The sequence below is a fragment of the Branchiostoma lanceolatum genome, chromosome 1, assembly GCF_035083965.1.
Source record: "Branchiostoma lanceolatum isolate klBraLanc5 chromosome 1, klBraLanc5.hap2, whole genome shotgun sequence".
Taxonomy (NCBI): Eukaryota; Metazoa; Chordata; class Leptocardii; order Amphioxiformes; family Branchiostomatidae; genus Branchiostoma; species Branchiostoma lanceolatum.
The window spans coordinates 18,501,773-18,524,398 of record NC_089722.1 but is presented as its reverse complement, the minus strand read 5'-3'; the positions used below and the strand labels follow the sequence as shown (position 1 = coordinate 18,524,398).

The window sequence follows — 22,626 nt, the reverse complement described above, 5'->3', positions numbered from 1 at the left end:
ACGTAACGTAACGTAACGTAACATAACATAATGTAACGTAACGTAGCATAACATAACATAACGAAACACAACATAACATAACATAACATGTAATCTTTATGTCAGAGGAAAACTGTAAGTGTTGTTGTAGTTTTATTCATATCAGGAAGTTATGTCTCTGTATTATAGAATTATTGTTCTCAAATTGTCAGAATAACAATTTTGTAGAGCTCTGGCAGCATTCCGAGAGTGTGCCTTCAGTACAGTAGAAGCCAGTTAATTGCACAACGGATTAACGCACACATTTGTAAATTGCACGGAATCCCCAAATCCCAAAGTTGCCAAACTGCTTCCCACTCACTCCATTGTATTTCACAGCAACTAGTAGCGGAACTAAAATGCCGTCTAGTAATCCAGCACGGTACTGCAACCCATGGAATTGTGTATAGCCCGAAGTCCGAAGATGATGACAGCGCCAGTCGATGAGGAAGACTGTGAAAATAGGTTTCGCTATCACGAACCTGTGATGAAACAAAATGCTAGAAGGGCCGGGGGAGCCGGCAATTTAGAGTGCTTTGCTTAATTAGCGCCAGTGGCACATCAGTACGCAAGCTAACTAAATAAATAAGTTTATTGCAAGTTCTTGCCCGTAGGCTAATTGCAAGTACATGTAACATGAAAGGACGGACAGACAATTGATAACAATATAGCATGTGACTTTTCTAGTCTAAATACTAACACTAAATTCTAACAACAGCTACTTGATCGCGAGCAATTAGATAGATTTTGGAAATGGACAGACGCTTTAGGTAACATCAATGAAGGTTAGATATCCAGCTGATAAGATATGCAGGGTAACAGTTACTCATGAAACTGGATTGATTGTTTTAAACAGTCAGATGTTTCAGGTGGCATCTAACAGCTTTCTCCAGTGACTGGACGAGACCATTCGTTCACCATGTTTTAAGTAAAAGGAATAAATGTCTACAAAAACTGTACTCCTATGATTTGATATAATTTGTCTTCAAACGATTTGCGCATCGATTCATAATTATTGCTTAAAACCTGATGAACCAAAAATCTCGTCCAGTCACTGACGAAAGTTAGAAGATGCTACCTGAAACGTCTGACTTTTTCAAAAATCATTCTTGAGTAACTGTCACCCCACGAATTTCATCAGCTGTATGCGTCTAACCTTCATCGACGCAAATCTTTATAGAGAACAAAAATAACAAACATATACACGAGAAGCCCTTTACACCATGCTAAATACAAGACACAGCATTGACAAGAAATATACTCGCTTTATTCACATAAACATTCGGGCATTTTGATATCACCATGGACAAACATTTAAAAGCTGAACCTGCAGTGATGTGACAAAAAGCACAAAACAAACGCGGCATTGTGCGCACATTTCGACACAAATTCACATAAATATACACGTACACTTCTCATATCGGGTGCCCAGTCTGCGCCCTGGAAAAATAGCAATGTACAGAAAATTGCACTTGCTTTTTCATAAATACTCTGATCCACGATAAGGCACGCGTTTAGGGACGACATTTTGATTGCTTTTGGACGAAGTATGAAACTGCTTTAGATTTGTAAATTTGTAACACAAAATGATAAATTTTGAGTGCGTTATCATCAAAAATCTTGCTATGGTCCAGACACACAGTGCAGCCGTGCAACGGTTCGAAAGTGACACTTTCACACAAAGATTCGAACGTGACAATGACTACATAGAATTCAATCCAAGTGTCTACTAGATCAAAGCAAAAACAACCACAATTACAGTCTGAATCAGAACATCCTGATTAATGATGTTGTGTCTTGTACCTTGTGTGATAGCCACGGGTTTACCAACTTCCTAAATAAGTCACTTTCGACCATATTTTTTCCGTGACCCCTTCCACCAGTAACTATGTCACAATTGTGCAACAAATCCTCTTTTTTTCTCCTAGAACCAACAAATACGAATCAATGAAATTTAGGCATTTTTAGAATCCGGTCATTCAACTTGTAATGTATCATGGCAAGCTAATTCAAAATTGAAATAAATAAATACCATTTTCAAGACTGCGGTGTTTTACAAGTTACCTGAATGTTAGTTACATCATGAATTAAACGATAAACATAGCAACGTTCCCAAATATTGAAATTTAAAAGTCTTTTTAAACCCGCTCATCGAACACGCATACTGGATCCTGCCAGCTTATTAATTTTTTTGCCATTGATCCTTTCGACAAAATAGATCTTTCCAGTATATTGGTCCCGTAGATTTTGTCTGAAAACCCGGCCTTCACCATGTCAAAAAAAAATTTGATAGCGATAATAGAGTTCTTTCCTGGCGCCTTTCCTGGTTCTGGAATCGATATTAATTTGATATAAGCGCCGAGGCGCCAAAGCTCATAGTTCTGGGCGGTACTCTTCTGGCAAGTCTGTTTTGTTGTACAGTTTGAGAGACAACGCCACTGTGTGGATGTACAGATTGACGGATGCTCGCATCTCCGGGGTGTACGGATCGAAATCGATGTGTTTGTGTCTCTTGAACTTCCCGTCTTTGTTCGCCTCGAGGCAGAACATTCTCTCCTCGGACACGGGAAGGTCCAGGAACTTCAGAACCCGCCTGATCTGCCCAACCACGTCGCGCTGGAGATCCTCGTAGTACACGATGAGGAGGTTCCTGCAGTACCGGATCCAGTTCATAGCGGTGTTCGTCCAGGTTTGCGACTTCCCCGTCACAAAGTCCACCCATTCTGCGGACCAAGAAAAACAATGATTGAACCTTTGAAGAATTTTATTGAAAACGATTGCTTGCTTTTGTTAGGAAAGGTATCTAATGCAATGTGTTAACCTGTTTGAAAGAGAATAGATAAACAGTTAGCCTTGATTTTTACACAGGTATTGGAGTGGAAGATCGAAACGTTTCCGACTGTTGGTCTCGGCTGACAGCAAATTCACAGAAGCCCGGATGTAGCAGAAGCCCAGTTGTCAGAGAAGCCAGAATGTCAGAGAAGCTCGGATGTCAGAGAGTCCTGTGAAGCCAGGATGCCAAAGAAGCCAAATGTCAGAGAAGCCGGGTAGTCAAAACGTTAGAATATTCCACCCCAATATCTATTCACACCCCATTTCCACTTTTATATGGCCTCCGTCGTTCAGTATCGACCATGGTAAAATCTTAATTCACAACAGCCCTACAGTATCGACTATGGCTAAACAGCCCTATACGAGAATGGCAGTCTCTGCCACAAAAATAACATCTTTAAGCTGACTCAGTTCTGTTGCAAAGCTCTTTTCTGCGGATCCGCTTTTTTTCTTTCCACTAAGGCGTAGCTAATCGCGTAGCTAGACCTGATTTCATTGATAATAAAGCTTTGTACGTTTTGTATGTTTTGTTGTCTTTCATAACATACTTTTATATCATGGATCATATTCGATTCATAGAATCATATATCACACAGATCCAAAGTTGGTTGGCTCAACGGTCCCCAGCCATTGGAAATAAGCTAAGGACTTCGACATTAGCCCTACCTTGTGAATGGTACTTGGTCTGCCTGGCCAGTCCCGTGTGGCCGCCGTGCTTTCTGTTGTGCTCCGACACGATGGCGTTATAGGGATTACGGATTATCAAGATGGCACTGTCGAACTTCTCAATGTGCGCTCTGTCAAACCGGTGACTCTTCACAGCAACCGTGTTCCTCTTCAGCCAGTTCTCCTTCTCTCCGATAAACCCTTAAGAAAAACAAAAAAGACGTTGGAGAAGGATATCGATTAATACATGTCATCTTATAGACTCTATAAAAGGAAAATTTGCTTTCGGTGTGTCTGTTTTTTAATGTGTGTGTGTGCCCTTAGTTATTTGAATTCGCTGACGTCAGTAGAGTGGCATGAGTGGGGAAGTGGTTTCACAAAAGTTTCGACCTCAGAGGTGGTTGAACTAATCGTTAATCAGACATGACAGTCCAGGTCATTGGTTCAATGGAAGAGGCTACTAATTCACGAGGGGTATTGTTTTTGTCTGCGTGACTGTGTTTTCACAGTTATATATTTTCCATATGTTAGTCACGTGTCAGGAAGTGATCAATGGACACATGTTATGCTAATGATAACAAACATTATTTACTAATCGATGAATCGCAATAAAATTTTTTTAAAAACGAAAATATTCTACGGAGGCGCGAGATCTTCGAACTCGTGTGTCCTAATGAAATGGGTGGATTCAAAATTTAGACCTAAGATCTTAGAGTTACCCTTGTTGAAGAGGTCTCCGTCGTTGTAGAAGCTGCCCGTGTAGATCCCCGTGGCCTTCTCGATCAGGTGGCGGACCCAGGTGTTACCTGAGCCCGGGAAGCTGACCAGGGCCGTCAGGGGGCGACTGTTTGTCGGCAACAAGACCGTCTTCGTACACCTGATGTCTGGGAAAAGATTTTAAAAGATAGAACACTCATTGAGGTGAAGCATAAGCAGCTAGTAGTACGCCAATACGGCTTCAACATGGCTTGCTTTTTTTTGGTACACCGGGGTCACCCGTACGTTTTTCGATACGTGTGTCGTTTTCTTTGGCGACACCTTAGGGGCGAGCCAAGTGGGTTTTTTTTTTACTGCAACGGTCTAACGCCTGGGGCTTACCATTACATGGGATCGAAGGCTTAACGTCTACTCCGAAGGACGTAAAACAGAAAAATATCGTAAGATCTAGAAGAAACCAGCCTTTCATACATTCGGGTAGTACACAGTTGAGAATTTAAATACCAAGGGTATCAATCAAAGGTAATGTAGAGAGGGGGTTGTTACAGATGATCCTACTCACCTTGTATTACAGTCCTGTAGACAGAGAAATGCGTCAGGCTACCGCAGCTCTTCGCACGGTCGTCAGGGCAACGGTGGTCACAAGTGTCGTCTGCAACCTGGTCCCTCAGGTGGAAGTGCTCACTGATGTCCGCGCACTGGCAGACAGTCGTGTTGTACAGCACAGCGAAGGTAAAGCTCTGGGAAGTCAGTTAATAGGTGAACATTTCATTAGAGCATACATGTGTATATTTGCTAACAAAGTGCTTTGTGCACAACCAAGATTTAAACTAGCTAGCCGACGTTTCGGTGACAGTCTGCCACCTTTCGTAGGACAACAAATGCATTGTAGCTAAATGTCGCTGCCACAGTGTGACTAATGCGATTCCAAACATGACATGGAGTAGATTTTCTGATCCAGACAGTCTCCTTCGCCCAAAGAGTGCATCCGTTTCCTCTCAGCCACGTTTGAGACTGCATTTTTGACACTGCAGCAGCGACACCGACTGGTTGTACTTCACAATGCAGCCAGTTGTTGCTTGTCGCACTGTGAAAAACTGTGTCGTTTTGGTGACGCCTCTGGGGTGAGCCAAACGGTAGGAAGGAAGGTGACAAAAGTCAGCTAGGTATATATCAATATTTGATTGTGTACGAAGACCTTTGTTATCCAGTGATGCTACCAACCTAGTGAAACTATTCTCGGAGCATATTGGGTCGATGTGATAGATCTAAAGTTTTAGTATAGGTTAGTTTTGATATGATGATAAACCTTACCTTACTTTACTCCCAACTTTGAATAATGACCTACCTCAATGATGACGCCAGAATAATACAAAACTGCCTTAAAATCTTACCTCTAAGAAGCAGTGAGTTAGACACTTCTTGGGCGCTTGTCGTTCGTCGATCAGTGGCGGAGAAGTGAAGGCCTTGTCGAAGTCCGGGGCCATCGGGTAACACCCTCGGAAGTTGTCATCTTTCGGATTTACGGTCCCCTCTGTACCGGAAACGGAAAGGGTGAACTTTGAACCGCAAGGACATTTTGTTTGAGCGGCAGCGACGTGTAAACGGAGGACTAGGTAAAACTTTTAACGATTCTTTTGTTTACTGGCAAAACAGAAATCTTTCTACAAATTTAGAATGAATGTGTGCGTGTGCATTCAATAGAGGTTTCTTAGAAAAGCGTCATTGGTTTACATTGAGATATGTAACGTTAGTAGATATGATTTGGTAGTTTTGATATCAATTCAATTATGTTGCAAATGAATTCAGCATCACATCATGTTGGTCTTTTTTCAAGATTTTATTAATTTGATATTTATGATTTTGATATCAATATTGAATTTTGTTACAAATGAATTCAGCATCACCTTATGTTTGTCTTTCTTCAAGATTATTTTTTCCACTATGAATGAAAGTGTGCACCTACTTTTTTTGTCATCGGCAGATCTGACTCGGGGTAAAGCTCTCTGATGCGAAGTCAATGGAAGCTCCACCCGGTAAATGAAGACCCTGAGTTTCCCGCCACAAGTCGAGGTTTGGTCAGCGACGCACGACGTATTGCACTCCGAACTGGGAACGAGATCGCTGTCGCGATGGATCTCGGGACCGCAGTAGCACTCGGCACCGTACTCTAGCCCAGCGTACTCATACGATCTGAACGAGAAGGAAACAAACAAGAGACAAACGTAAATGAATTTGTGAACAAGCTACCGTTACAGAGATGCTACTCGTAAAATGTCAACTAGCGTGCGTCATTCTTCATTCGTTCCTTCATTCATTCATTCATCCATTCATCCATTCAAGTACGTGAAGAAGAGTGAGTGAGCCAGTGAGTGATCAGTGAATAAAAAAAAAATTAAATCACATCATGAAATGATAAAGAACGTCTGGTGTGTTCCTGGATTTTTGTCAATGGCAAAACACCCGAACCTGGTTAACGGATGTCTTTTTATCCTGGGGGGTCAACCGGAAGAAGCGATTTACAAAACACATGCATGCCTCACTGCCTACATAAAAGATGTATTACAAACTGTTTTGAGCCTTATTCGGTATTCACACGTTAAGCTCTGGGGGTTGCATGAGCAAGAATTCACTTGGGAATATCACTATGCTCCTCAACCACGGGTTCCCACAACACCTACCCTCGTTTATACAACCAACAGAATCAATGCAGAGGAACGATGATGGCAGTAATAGTAAAACAAAATTACTGTTTGTCATTAATCTTACCGTTTCTGTTGATGATATATACGTACCATATATAGTCCAACCGTTGAATAGCAAGGTGCAATTGAGATTTTATGTATACTAGTATAGTGTTAATTTTAGTGTACAGTGATATTCAATATGTTGTATTTTATTATGTATGAGAAACCCCACGCTAGCCTTAAAATGATGTACTGAAATTCGCACTTCAGCCTTTTCGGCTGCGAAGATATTTCATCCAATTAACCAGTCTATATGTATATATTTGTAATATATGTTTCCTGACGTGTCTCACTGCACGTGCAGACAAGCTGATAAAAAACAAGTTGTGTGAATAAAAGTAAGAGAAACGTTTAATTTTGATAAAGAATGTTTTGCTTTGAGTAGAGGCTTAAAATTTGCTCTTGCGGTTATAGGTTTACGGATGTTGGGCCATTAAAAGGCATGTTATGTGATCAAATAGAGATATCCCACATCAAAAGAGATCATGATGTACAAAATATCACCTTCCGTGTTTCCAAAACTACCTAATGTCAACACACCGCGTCACGCAATGTGAGGTATGACGTCAGGGAACCACCCAGGTGTGGACGATGTGGAAAAGATCGGCTATATTATAATAGACTTCAGAACAGACAGTTCATAAATAATGCATTCTGGACATACTAGCGTCTGTACCGTGTTGTCTTCTGTGTACATGTATGATGTGTTGGTGGTTGGATTCTTTACGTGTAAGCCCATTCACGGATCCAACTGCGCATGTGCAGGTCAAAGGTGAAGGGCCCTGAGACATAATCAAAATATGTCTGAACATTACTCTGCAGGCCGATCTATTGAGGAAATTCATTTGGACATGTATAAAGCATGGTCGAGACAAGAACTGTTTACAAGTCAGTGGCCTTCACCTTTGACCTGAGCATCTACAATTTGATTTGTGCAAGTTAACAATTAAAGCTGACCAAAATGGACTAGATAATTGGCAACAGGGCGTGTGGGTTGCATATCTGTCTCTATACGTCCGGCCAACTCCTGTGGCAAGCTGTTCATCATAATTAGCCATGGTCAAATCATTATTTTTCAGCAATCAATTGAGTGTGGTGGAGATTAGATCAATGAACGGACAAGACGATTTTCTATAAGTAACATAGCCAAGACGTTCCACCAAATAACAGTTACTCAAGTAAACGGATATTATTTTGGAGACGGTCAGACGTTTCAAGTAGCATCCACTACTTTTCGTCAGTGACTCTGAACAAGATTTGTCGGACAGCAGGTTTTAACCAGGACTATGAATTTACGAAAATTAGTGGATTCTACTTAGAATCATATCCAGTTGCTTGAGTAACTGTTATTTGGCGTATCTTATTACCTGAATGTCTAACCTTCATCGACGTAGCCAAGATGTTGTTTCATCTTTTCCAGATGTCAATAGTAAATGTTAAGGAGGTAGAGACTTACTTGTCTTTACATCGTTTAAGGCACAATTCCACCGTCATCTTCCGGTAGTCCGCGAATAAGTCGTCCTGCAAGGCTCTCTCCGTGCGGCCGGGACGGTCAGTGAAGCAGCCGAGGGCGGTTACTGAGGGGAACCGAAAGAGTTATGTTTCACGATTTAAAAACAAAAATCAGCCGGGATCATTACAAAGTTTAAATGTACATATTGTTGTTACGTTATTCATATTCGACAGGTGCTCAAATCGGCCTGCAGGTCACTTTTCCTAGAGGTCATAAGGGACGAGGCAAGGGTTAGACAAAATACAACAAAGATACAGATTGTATAATGCATGAAATTCTAAACAATACATGAACATATCTCTTTATGATAAAAGTCTTTTCTACGTAAAAATTAGTAACGTAAAAAGCTCCAAAACGTAAGAAGTCAGTGAATCTGTGTTGTCAGATGTGTATATATTATTGTGTGTGGTTTCTTTTCTTTATTTTTTGACAGAAGCCTTACAGGTCGCTTTTTATTGAGGCAGTATGGGAGAAGGTAAGCGTCAGACAGAATATAACAAAGATTCATACTACATGATTAGTGTTCTAAACAATCCACAAACTCATCTCTTTGTATATTTTCTACGTAAACATGAGTACGTAGAAATCTCAAAAACGTGAATGCAACAGGTATAAACACTATTCTTAAAGTGCACAGTGGCGTCAATAGGTTACATAAGGTTAACAACATCCGGGTAGCACGATGACAAAACCAACATAGCACGGAGGTTCTATCTGATTCGTTTTGTTGTGGATATTTCAAAATATCGTAAACGTGATAGCAGTTTGTTACACCCCGATGTAAATTCATGACACTCAATACAATAATAGACCACTTACGCTCACAATAAAGAGCAAAGGCGAGTCGTTAAAAGCTTTCTTCCTAGTACCCAAATTCTATTTCAGTTCCTTACAAAGTGACACTCGTTGCACTTGTGCCTCAAATCCCACCAGATTTGCCTCTACTTTAGGAACTGGCACACCAGTGTTATCGTTGTCACGTACAGTAGAGCTATTAGTGTCAGGCGTTAAAAGTACTTTGTGTAGGACGTGCTAAAATGTCGTGAGAGGAGGGCGCATTTATATGATACGCTACAACTCTTTTTGTGTTAGCTATTTCAAAAGGATTCAGTCCACGCGTTGGAACTGTATACACATTGCTGTCAAATTTTGTCACTGAAAGGAATCAAATGCAGTGCATTTGACACACAAGATTTGAATAACGTATACTAGTCGAATATGCGTGTCGGCTACATACAAAGGGTATGTATTAGGAATTCAAATCATGGTTATCGCCGAAACTATGCTAGTCTCCGATCACGCGAGAGTTGGATAACGAGATTTCAATATAGATGTCGTGCCGTATCTGTTTTGTTGATAACGAACTCCCAAAGCCCCCGTCACAAATAAGAAATCCAGCTCGGCCGACGTGTTGGCGAGCTTCAAATGTGCATTCTCGGCCGAAGTACGGCCGACGTCCTGTCGATTACGCGGGCTTCGGGCGATTTTCATAAATAAATAAAAGTTTATCCAAATATTGGCCTTTTACCAGGTTAGTCGATACTGACTTCGTCCACGTCCAAGAGATGGTACCATTCCATGGGGGATATTTAGTTTTAAGTGTTCGACGGCCGTCGCCCGAGGTTTTCATTGGAAAATACGGTCGACGCTCGGGCGATTTTAAAATTCGGCGAGCTTTGGGCGATCTACAAAGTCGGCCGATGCTCGCATGAATTGTGACGCCGGCTTAATCGTTAAAACTTTTCTTCTAGTCTCCGCCAGACCTTTTTAATTCTGTTAGCTGAGATGGTACCAGTAGAAGTAGTAAAAAATGGCCCAAATTTGTGTTATTGATTTACTAGTAATATAGGCTACTATGAGATTTCAATTTGCATAGTGACGTTTTGGACAATTTCTTATATATTCCCGGCCTGGTGGAAACTGCGTGTTTGCCTCCGTGTACTGAGATTTTGTTTTCTGTATGTCTGGACTCTGGGTGTTTTACATGTGTGTTCGTAATCATTCAAATACACTGTTAAAGCCCCACACTTGTGCGTATAAACAAGCCCGCTTGAGTTGCGTATTAACATGTTATTGGTTAAGTATTTAGGCTAAGTTTGCAGCCGAAGAAGTAATTCTTTGGTTTGATAACTAGATCATATATAGACTGCCCAACGGTGGGTCAAAGTAGAAAACAACTCTTCCTCCCCGCGATATTTCTTAGGTTTTCTTGCTCAACCGCATGCTAGTCACGTTAATTCCATATGCTAGTCACGTTCACCGTAGAGTAACGGAAAGTTATCAATGGACACGGGCAATGCAGGAACTTATTTGATTAATCAATGAACTCCAATTAAACAAGACATTCAAGAAACTTTGAATATGTCGACCACGGAGGCTTGAGATCTTCGGACTCCCTACCTCTCTGACCGCTGACCTACGAATGGATTGACATTGCCAGCTGCCAGAAGGAGCCGTACGTTCGATGTGATTCCTCTTCCGGTCATTTCTTCCCGAACTGCCTGGGCTTCACACGTAACAAGAGTTCTACGACCTCATACCTTCGCGAAATGATTTTGACCTTTATGACTGACGTATTAGGAGTGTTTTTCATCAATCAAAAATCATACCAGTTGATCCTCCTCACCCAAATAACATAAGTTGTCCAAACCTCCTTGTTATGATTATGAGCTTAACAAAGAAGGTTATGCTAACATTTTTCATCAATAATGCAAATAAGCTCCTTATTAGCATAATTTGATTCAATGGTGTTCACATTCACACAACTTCTAAATGCAACAAGTATGAAATTGCCGTTATTTACTAGTATGGAATGATAGTAGTTTCTCATGAATTATGCAAATTAGGCCTACATTTGCATAATTTCTATCTATTGACATTCCTCTCTTCCTCAGTTACAAATGTCACATATTTGAATAGTCATATCATGGAACACAGCAGGTTTTTAAAATTGCCTCATTAATTATAATCTGATTTGCATAATTATCATCCAATCATACAAAGCATCACATAAGCTATCTACATACCAAAAATCATGACCATCCATCAAGCCCATCTCGAGTTATATTATTTTCTCATTAATTATGTAAATGAGGTTCTCATTTGCATAGCTGATATCTATTAATATTTCTCTCTTCCTCAGTTACATATGTCACATGTTTGCGAGTCCTATCATGGAAATTGATGAATGTATAAACTTTCCTCATTAATTATGCAAATTAGTTACTGATTTGCATAATAAGTATCCAATCATGTACATCATCGCTCAAGCTATGTACATGCAAAAAATCATGACCTTCCATCAAGCCCTTCTTGAGTTATTCCCTTTCAAAGTCAGAAGCAAAACCTACCCCTGCAGTTCCAAAAAAGTTGCTAGGGGGCCCAAACCTATACCACTTACTCTCTGCCCAACGAGCTATCTAACACCCAAAAATCAGTTCCATAGCATGTCCACAACACGAGATATCATAACAGGAAGTTCCGCTGCAGTACCGTAACAAGCCGATAGGGGGCCCAAAATCTAATCATTTTCAGGTTTCATCGAGACCTACCAACATACCAAATACCAAGACAATCCTTCCAAGAATTCTCGACTTATCGTGTTCACTAACAGACACACAGACATGCTCGGTATTCCCATGCTGTGGCACTGCATTAATGACTGTTCTTACTCATATAAGGCCGTGTATATCCAACTTTGGTCAAAATTTGTATGTTTCAGTCTTTTAATTGGTGTAAGGAGATATCTTTGTGGTTTGGTTTCACATGCTCCGAGTGGACTCTTCCAGGCTGGGAGTAGGTCAAAGTTGACGATTGTTTTCGTCTGTCAGCTGTTACGAGAGAACGAGCTCGTCAACTGTCTATTTTCTTTGCATGATTCTAAAGTAGACAGATGTGGCTTTCTGGTGCATAAGAATTTTGGGGGCTTGCAATTAAGGTGAATCCTTTTCTGAGCCCTTGTTTTAGTGCTTTAAAGCATTACTGCCTATATGGGCAAGTCTATCTCTTGTATCTGCCCTACAGCTGGCTGATAGCCAATTTGTCCCTGGCAGTAACTGACGTTTCCTGCCTGCCTCATGACCCCTCATGACCAACTTTGCACCCATTTACCCGTGTCAATATCCCCTGAAACAATACAGCCCACACGTCGCAACCAGAAAGCATAGTATGAGCATACAATCTAACACATTTTTACACTTTTCTCGTTAATTATGCAAAACACTTCGCCCAAAATCTAATCATCTTGAGATTTCCCACATACACACCGACACACCAACTACGACAACAAACCATCCAGGCGTTCTCGACTTATTCTGTTCACTAACAGACACACAGACAAGCACCATCGAATAACCTACTCGACGAAACCATTCGTCGCGAAGGTAATAACCTCAGACTACCCCTCTCGTCTACCCTGGACAGATCCCAGACCGGCTGGCCACTCCAGATAACGGTCATGTCTCAATCTAAAACACCTCAAGTTGCCCGGCATGGTTAGCCGATATGCCCTGACAATCAGCGCGCCAGGAAAGTTTTCGATTTTTTACAAATCGATCTACCGATTTAGGTTGGCCTAGGAGGTTTTCTTCTCTTGTATTTCTACGAATAGATGGACATGTACCGTACAAGGAGCCTGGAGAGACAGAAGTGACTTGACAGAAAGCCAGGAATTAGGCAGATACTGTTACTGGTGCAATGACCTACCGAGAATTAGGCTCTACAAAAACCTTTCAGCATGCATGCTAAGCTCGCAATCGATCATAAGTTTAACTTTAAACTAGCTGCTTTGGGGATGAAGGCGTCTCAAAAATACAGAAAGAGTTTCTGTAATACTTTCAGCTTAAAATCAAAAGAATGTAGTACAATAAGACTGGGCGAATCTTAGAAGTAGTCATCTTTAGGTGCATTGAGATATATATAGATTTTTTTCTTTGTTACTATAGAATTTCTCAATTCATTTTTAAAAATGTCAATATCATAATCAACACGTGGATTGAAAAAAAAACTTAAAAAGTAACACTATCATTCCGTTCAGATGGGCCATTATCGAAATCATATTTCCGTTTTCAACCTTTCTTCGATTTCTCCATATTCCGCGTACTTGCTACATGGCATGCTGCATGTTCATGTAATCATATTTGACAGGCAACACGGGGATCTTTAAATCGAGTTTTCTCGCCTTCTTAAGATAACCTGTCAGAAGATAAGAAACATGTCATCTGAGGACAGAAAGGTTTTTGTCATCATCTTATTGATTCTCTATACGTCAAGACGCAAGACATTTTGTCATCTTTTTATCTCAGGATGTTTTTAGATATCTATGGCCGTGTACAACGGTTATGTGAACAACATTGTATATTGTATTGTATTGCATTGTATTGGATGGATGGATGGATGGATGGATGGATGGATGGATGGATGGATGGATGGATGGATGGATGGATGGACGGATGGATGGATGGATGGATGGATGGATAGATGGATGGATGATGGATGGATGGATGGATGAATGGACGGATGAATGGATGGATGGATGGATGGATGGATAGATGGATGGATGGATGGATGGATGGATGGATGGATGGATGGATGGATGGATGGATGGATGGATGGATGGATGATAAATGGATGGATGGGTGGTATGCACGATGACACGGCAAAACGTCAACGTTCTAATATCGAACCAACTGCGTTATCAACTGTACAGCCCGATTTGCAGGGACATTTTGAACTTTCAAAAGTTAGACACACTTTTTAAGTACAGCAGTCCAATATTGCTTCCCTTTCCCAAAGTTTTAAAAACACACGCGTTATACACAGTCTTCTCAGTGAGAAAGGAATGTTAAAACTTTTAAGAATTGGTGCACTAAAGTGCCCGCACCGGGCTTATTCGCACGGCGAATTACAGGCAAGTCACGCGATGCTATCGTTCCTACAATGCCGCCGTAAATTGTTCAATTTGCGCACATAAATGGCCGAGATTTGCCGCTAATCTATGGCAGCACGGGGCAAAGTGAAATCCTCGCCATTAGCGTAATCCACATTTAACACGAGTCCGTGCGGGGTCGGTAATAACGTTTTACTCTCCCTCCACTCCGGTGACCTTGAAAATTGCCCCCCTCCCCCTTTTACTGCGCGGTCATATTCGTCGTAGGCCGCGCCGTGCGATTTTGATGCTGTAGAGATTTCAAGCAGGCTGTAACAGAACCAACCACCGACAAGGATCAAAGACAGCCTTTTTGGTTACAAGACAGTTGGATCTTATACGACAAATAAAGAATATCGTACGATGATAGTACGACGGATGTGACCGGGCCCTTACAAGCAGGGTCGAAGGCCTTGTAACCATTCCCAAGGGTCGGTTTAGGGCTGTCTTACCGGCCGGGTGACTTCCATATAATCTTATATTATAGCCTTGGTAAAGCCCCAGTCACACATAGCCGACCACGGCCTTCCGACCTTCTCCAGACCATGGTTTGGAGTTGGTCGCGAAAGGTCATCTGTGGTTGGGAGCTGGTCGGCGAGGTTGTTCACTTTAAAAGTCTTTAAGAGTCGTCTGCGCCAGCCGATTATGTATTTTGAAAAATCCAAAAGCAAGAAAGCCATATCTGCTTGGATGTGATCAAAAGAGCGAACTAGAGCTAGAATATGAATTCTAGCCTACTGAATGCGTGATAGGAGGTTCCTTAGAATATGTGGCAAGGGCTTTACTTCTATACGATGGCAGCCAAACATTTTCAGTGAAGTGAGTTCAATAAGTAGCCTCCTTTATCTTAGGGGGAGCGCTGATTCGCGATTTTCAACATATTGCCATATATGGGCCAGGTTCTTATGCCAGGAAGATCGTATCAAGTCTGCGCCCTCGTAGAAGGCTGCGAAGGAGGCTATTTGTATTCAACAGGAGAGTTCATCGGAGACAACGAACTGGAGTCAGGGTTAAATAATCGTGTATTCCAACACTGGTCAGAATGTAACCCAGAAACAAATTCATAGGCTTTGTATTAAAGATTCTGGCCATATTTCTGCGCCGTTCTAGTCACATTAGGCGTTGATGAACCACACCCCGTGAATGAAAATAGCGCTCTTCTGACAAGGGCGTATTTAAAACCCAGCTGGTGCTTGAAACAGAGGAAAGTGGTTTCAAGGGCAACTTAAACAGTTTCTTTTTTCCACTCCTTTCATTGCCTTACAAGTTCATCGCAAAAGAGGCTGCCGAGAAAGTAGTTGTCAAGATACGACACGAATCACCAGTGGATTATTGCACTTCACAACTACAGCGCGGCGTTTGCCAAGAATGTTGTACAGAGCACTTGACTCACACTTGATTCCCCATCCATTGTGGCTAGAGAGTGCTTTTCAATCAGTCGAGTACCCACTAGGGTTTGCCCGATCATGTGCGAAGTTTGCACCCAAAATAGCATGCCGTTTTTCTTAGAAAAAGGCTTCCGATGTATAACGCTTGACTGCGAAATGCATACATTCCGTAGGAGTAGCATGGAAAACGGATTTCTCCACACGAACGTCATTAACTGAACAGTCTTTTGAAAGGTTTTTCCGTTGGATGTTCATGGCGAGTTAGTCGTGACGTCATCAATTAGAGCCTTTACGGGTTTATCTTTTTGTAACGAATACAACTTGACAAGGCATGTAATGTAATTAAGAGTTGCATGGGATTCTATTGGCCCAAAATTGAAATGTACGTCAAGGATGGACTTAAAAAGACATACATGAGCAGCTTAATTCCCATGATGCCATTTTCAATGTTGTCATTTCTTGAACTTTGACCTCGACCTTGGCAACATGTAGCCTGGCGCTATTATAATTAGTTTACCAGGCTCCCGTATTCGCACCTTTACAAACGATAAAAAAATTAGGATGGCACCCAGGCTAGGCAACATGTAAGGGTTGATCGACCTTGAATCTGACCTTGAAAGCCGAATGAAAGACTGCGAAAGGTCAAGGGTACGTAGGTCGATAATGATGATGGTGCAGGGTACGAATAAAGCGCAGAAAACTCTGTTAACATTCCTCGAACATACAAAGGCCTAAAGATGGCATTTGGCGAGAGAAAAATGTTTTGAGTCACTAGGTGTAGGTAAACGATATAAGGATTTTAATCTTTATTGTCAGAAAGCAGGTAATATCGCTAAAGTAAAAAGAATTTCACGAAAGATCATCTGTGTTGTTGAATTCCATGACGAAGTTTGATCTTTACTTTAAAATTTGAGGTGAGCAATATTTGTTTTGCGTTGAAGTAAAGATCAAACTTCGTCATAAAAAAAAATTCATATTGAAATTTGACCTCTGCTTTCCATTTTGAGCGCTGTTTTGTCAGAGAACGGGTAGAATCGCTAAAGTCAAAAGAATTCATATTGAAATTGGACCTGATTCCTGTTTTGAGCCCTGGCGTGAGAAAAGGGAGTTGGTATATATAACAAATACAATGACACTTTTTTTAGGGAATTTCCCAACGCTGAGTTGTACAACTTTATGTCTTCCAGTAAACAGATAATGTTTGTGGTTTCAACTGCGCATGCGCAGGAAAATGCACTATGGGTAATTTGTCAAAGGTGAAGGCCCCTGAGACATAAACAAAACGAAGTTTGGACATGTATAAAACACATATGCATGGTCAATACACGAAGTTATGGGCTTTCACATTTGACGTAGTTTAATTACCCACAATCAGATGTATGTACATGCGCAGTTAGAACCTTGAGCCCCCTTATTCTGAGACGAATAGCTGAGCTACCTGACGCTGCCTACATTCTGCCTTCGGTCGTTTGCTTCACAGCCGTTTCACCATGCAGACATCGCGCTGAATCTTTAAAAACGGCAGGGATTTAAAGTTCAAAGGAGCGGGGCCTTATAGCTCGTTTTACACAGAACGCTGAACAGGTTGTTGTGCACATTAGGTTTGATCCACGCACATCGATGTTTGTGAAGCGGCAGTTAGAAATGTAGTGCGATTCTTTGTCATGTTATGGGCCGATTCTCTTCTTCTTCTCTGTAGTATCATTTCACAAGATTTTGGGTCTCCAGTAGAATACAAAATTCAAGTTTGGCGCGTCTTATAGTTAGTAGCTCCAGGCTGAGTCTGCGTACTACTATAAGGGCCAAAATCCAAAAAGAGTTCGAAGATTTCATCACGCCTCTATGAAGCATTTAGAGTTTCCCGTATGTCTTGTTTAATTATAGTTCATTGATTATGCAAATAAGGTTTTCATTTACACTACATATGTCCGTTATCCACTTCTTATCACTTAACAGTGCACGTGATTAGCATAATTTACGGAAAATGTATAATTGCGAAAACACAGACCAAAGCAGGCCAAAAACAATACCTTCCCTGAATCAGTAGCAACTTCCATTGACACCATGACACGGAATGCCATATCTGAGTAATGACTAGTTCTACCATATCTGAACACTACTTCCTATCAATCCCGCGAATCTTTGTGGTGACACTATTTTCCAACTCACTTTTTGCCTATCTAATGACAGATTATTCAAATAAATACTACCCACGTTGCACACACACACGGAAAACAAAACAGCCCTATACGCACGATAGCGTCCTTTGCGGGTTCTACGAGTCGAGCTAGTTTGGCATATCAGTTACATACATATACTTGGTTTCTATTGCTCTCAGTTTCTTGTCGCCGGACCTGGTAGAAACTCGAGTGCGATAGAACTGATATGCCATAAGAAGCCCGACTTATTCCGTCTGCTAAGGAGGCCTAGGCCACGCACGCAAATAGATAAACCTAGAGTCGCGCTGTGTCTCTGCTGTAGGTCCAAGTGGTATGATTATAATCCTTCACGTCAAATCTGTTGCTAGGTCCCTATGCTTGACGTATTCCATTGTCAGTACCACTCATTTAAAAGCACTCACTTCTAACTACATTTACCCTTGACTTTTTGCAGAATGCATTATTACATCAACAGTCTAACACTTGTTGCTGGCGGTTCTGTGATGACTCTGCACACACCCAACGCCCGAATCAATCAAAATCCGATTTCGGGAAATCAAATTTTCCACAGGGCAATTTAAAGTAATTTCCGTTCCGAGAATTTGCTGAAACATCTCTATTAGGTGACGGAAATGAGTTGTTACAAAGAAATAAAGCTATTTTGTGGTCATTAAAGAATATCAAGCGGAGAAGAGGGGGAATGGAATTCGCAGAAAAAAACGGAAACAATATTCCAATGCCCGTACCAGAGGGCCTTTGAACAAATGCGCAGAGACACAACATTAGAAATATTTTAGAAAAATTTGGAAAATTTCTATTTTCATCTTCCACGTGATGTTTACATTGTATATTTCATATAGCATTGTGTTGCTTTCCAGAATTTCTATTGCTTTGCTTTGGGGTTTTAAAGCGTGGCTATATCCAAATTAAAAGGCTATAGATGTTAGTAAACTAGTAAATGCAGAAATTTTCGCGGGGATCTAATTTCGCCGTAAGGAGAAAATGGAGTGTTCGCAGTGGTTTTGAATTTGCGTTTGAAACAATAGTAGCGCTACAGTCAAACAATGGAACGACTTTTTGCGGTGGTTTTAAGTTCGCGGCAAAGAGTTCACCGCGAAAACCGCGAACATACAACCAACACGAATTCGAACATTTCTGCACTCACAGTACTAGTATTAGCTTTCTTTCGTGTTAACAAGATCGACCAAACTTACCGTTAATTCCTGAGATGACCATGTTTACCCCTGTCGGTAGCTCCCTTCTCGTGCTCCCGTTCCCTTCGCCCCCGTTCCCACGGTCCTCTGTCGGCGGGTCGGGGCCCGTATCCTTCCGGGCGGGGGCCATCACATCGCCCGATAGACCCTCACTTCCCTCCCGCCACTGTCTCGTCTCGGATATATCCGATTGCGGCGCTGAATTGGAGTCCCTACCGCTTTTCAGCAGCCTCTCGCGAACCCCCAGCTCTTTGCTGGGAACGTTCGCTGAGATCGCGTTGTTGCCACCGCTGAATCTCAAAGCACGGCTCGGCGTATGAACGCGGCCAGTCATGTACGTACACAAACACAAACATAGCGCTAAAACAAGCAACACCGTTCTTCTGTTCCCTACAGCTCGTCTGTACACGCGCTGGAGTTTGGTCAACACGCGGGCCATGGTCGCTCGCTCCTCCTGCTATATCCTCCTATAGCCGCACCGACACTGCTTGGCGTCTACCTCGACCTGCAAGACAGAGAGAAAACGTAGGAATACGAATGAGAAGGACTAGCACGAGCGGCGTGAGTGAATTATATACCGCGGGCCGGATGGGTTTTCTCCCCCGTCTTACGCCAGGCAGTTGTGAGATGGCCTGAGGCACCTCAGCCGGTGTCATCCCCCAACAGATTGTATATATATGACACGCACGACCTTCTCCCCATATGACGCCACGGGGATCGTCCAAACTTACCAATATTTCTCCGCACTTCTCCAAATGAATATCACCTCCTTTACTTTTAATATTTGAATCTTGTCTAATATCATATCTCAGGTCCTTATACTTTGTACAATTTCTATTACAGAAATGTTAAATACACACATATATATATGATTAACTGTATATTTATTATACTAGTATATATATGTATATTCCAATTTCTTCAGAGAATTTTGCATACGTTAAGAACCGTCTACACACACCACACAATAGATCTACGAGAAGAGATTTCTCAAGTAGAACAGACGCAATTAGTATACTGTCACGTACATTATAAGGGACTCCGTTTCGCAACTTTAAAAACTATCTACCACCTATGGCTCAATTCTACCGTAGCACAGTAAAAAGAATACCATGAAAATTCTAAATCATATGTGAAAGTTCCTTCCAATATCTTTTTTAATTCTGTGGATTGTATTTATTATTTTTTTCATTTACTGTATATATTTTGCATATTCAGGTTTTCTTTTATGTGAATACATTGTTTTTTCTTTTGTATTTGAATGAAATATGATCTGTACTTTCGGCACAGCTGTGCAACTTTCTTTGCAGGCCACAACTTGATTTACGTCAGCAGTAAAAAAACATCGATAATTTATCTCTCTGGTCAAGCCTACATAGATGAGATAGAGTGACCAGGGCGGTGGCACACTTTTGGGACAGCTATCCCTCATGAGCCTGCAAGAGCATATCGTATGCCTTTGATACATCAGAGATGTTGCGAATTCAATGCTTTACTGAGTTCCATGTTACTTTCCACTAGGCGGGGACCACGCTGCGACATCGCTGTGTGACAGAATGGATTTGTATAACCCTCGATTTCATAATTGGAATATCATTCATGGAGCTATACATGTGTTTATATCGTGTGCCTTTTGATGAGAGGTTTTGTGCATGGCTGACTACTTGTGCGTTCCTCTCTCTCTCTCTCTCTCTCTCTCTCTCTCTCTCTCTCTCTCACACACACACTCTTTCTTTCGAATTCTCTCTTATATATGCACATATTGAGACATTAAAAGTAATACATACATTATTTATCACATAAAGATACATATATAGAGAGAGAAAGAAGGAAAGACAGGGAGAGACACAAAGAGAGAGTGAGATAGACAGACAGACAGACAGATAGAAAGGTGAATATGGGCTTTGGTAGAATAATTGGAGAATTATACCCTTTTTTCCACAGAATTGTCGTAAAATTCTAACCGTGCCAAACTATGTACAGGCAGGCCCACATTCACACAGTGACGTAACGTCAGCTGCACATTCGTGTACAGCAATTCGTGCCAAGACGTGCTTATCCACACACGCCTGCAAATGCACTCCCCTCTAATTTCTCTCTGTCACAAATACTCATTACACGCCTGTAATGTAATTGGAATGACGCCATTCGTCTTGTTAAATTGAGTGTATTTACGTAACGCTTTACCCGGAGCGCTGTCTGATGACGGCATTACGTATAACACCATCCGTCATATTCCTCTGAAGTTCTGTGTGTGCCATGCAACATTAAAACTCGCTCTTTTATGTTTAAGGTTTAGTTTAAAGATCATCCCGAACTCGCGAAGTAGGCTAGGAGGTCACAAACATGTATTTTGCAGGTATTGGGGGTGATCACAACATTGTTACTGTGAAATACAGAGAGTGCTTGATCCCCCCCCAAAAAAGTTGCAAATGCAATATAAACATAGGGAGATGGGGGGATAGAGAGATAGAGACCTACCCACATATGTAACACTTTCCATCCAGGCCTTCTCGAGTTATGCTGTTAATCCATATACATATACATATACATATACACATACAGATACACACAAACGCTTCCAAAAACATAACCTTATTGGCAAACTGGTAAAGAGACATGGAACGACAAAGACCGCTACGTTCACTCGACGCTACATACATGTATGATACACAGGCTTCGAAATCAAGACACAGTGAATCTATCCGCTGACTGATGCGCACCGGAAATAGCAGGCTAGTCGAGTCCCCTACTCATGTATAACGGTGAGTAGGCCAGCAGGAATTACAAAGATAACGCCGACGGTCGGAATGGCTTTTCTAAAGCGAACGCTACTCCCATAGCCATCCCGAGCTGTGTCCTGTATATGCAAGTATGGCCAGTTTTCCATAGATAATAGCAGAGGTTGGGGTGGGGTGACGTGCATGAAGCATATGTTAGCTGCCTCCAGGGCATGCCGGATTGTGAGGTGGCTCACTTCTTACCCAACGGCATTGTAAAATCCCCTATAAAACAAGTACAACCAGAGGAATACTGATCAGCCTAACTCAGTGATAAAACGTTAAAACTTCTCACGTTTAGGATATAACACAACACCAAATGGTCAGTATACGAGGCGGTATACACGAAGCCTTTGCAATTTTACCTTCACTCGTTACAACGTCGTAACAATAGCTCCAACCAACCGCAAAAACCCAGCGGTACCGACAACAGAGAAAACATTGGGAAGAAGACAGAAAAAAGCAACAGAGGCACACGTATAGCCGAGGTACGAGAGGGTTTATATTGATGTCCCGTTTCCGCAGAAGTGACGCCCATGTCTTACCTAGTCATTTGGAGGGATTGGACGTCTCAGCGTGGAGCGAATCAATCTCTCGGGGAGAGTGGAAAGCTTTCAGACGGCGGCAGAGTCGTACATGGCCGCCGACACCTGTCTTACAGGCCCC

At 41.7% G+C, this 22,626-nt stretch overlaps 1 protein-coding gene across 1 annotated transcript; it reads right to left on the bottom strand.

The window, feature by feature from the left end:
• Nucleotides 1-1,263: 1,263 nt before the first annotated feature.
• On the bottom strand, nt 1,264-22,626 carry LOC136439202 (sialate:O-sulfotransferase 2-like). The gene is made up of 9 exons (XM_066434470.1): nt 22,506-22,626; nt 19,181-19,685; nt 8,437-8,557; nt 6,200-6,426; nt 5,628-5,767; nt 4,796-4,973; nt 4,236-4,400; nt 3,517-3,717; nt 1,264-2,741 (listed from the first exon to the last, which is right to left on the bottom strand). The coding sequence occupies exons 2-9, from the start codon at nt 19,617-19,619 to the stop codon at nt 2,392-2,394; spliced, it is 1,821 nt and encodes a 606-aa protein (XP_066290567.1). The 5' UTR covers nt 19,620-19,685; nt 22,506-22,626; the 3' UTR covers nt 1,264-2,391.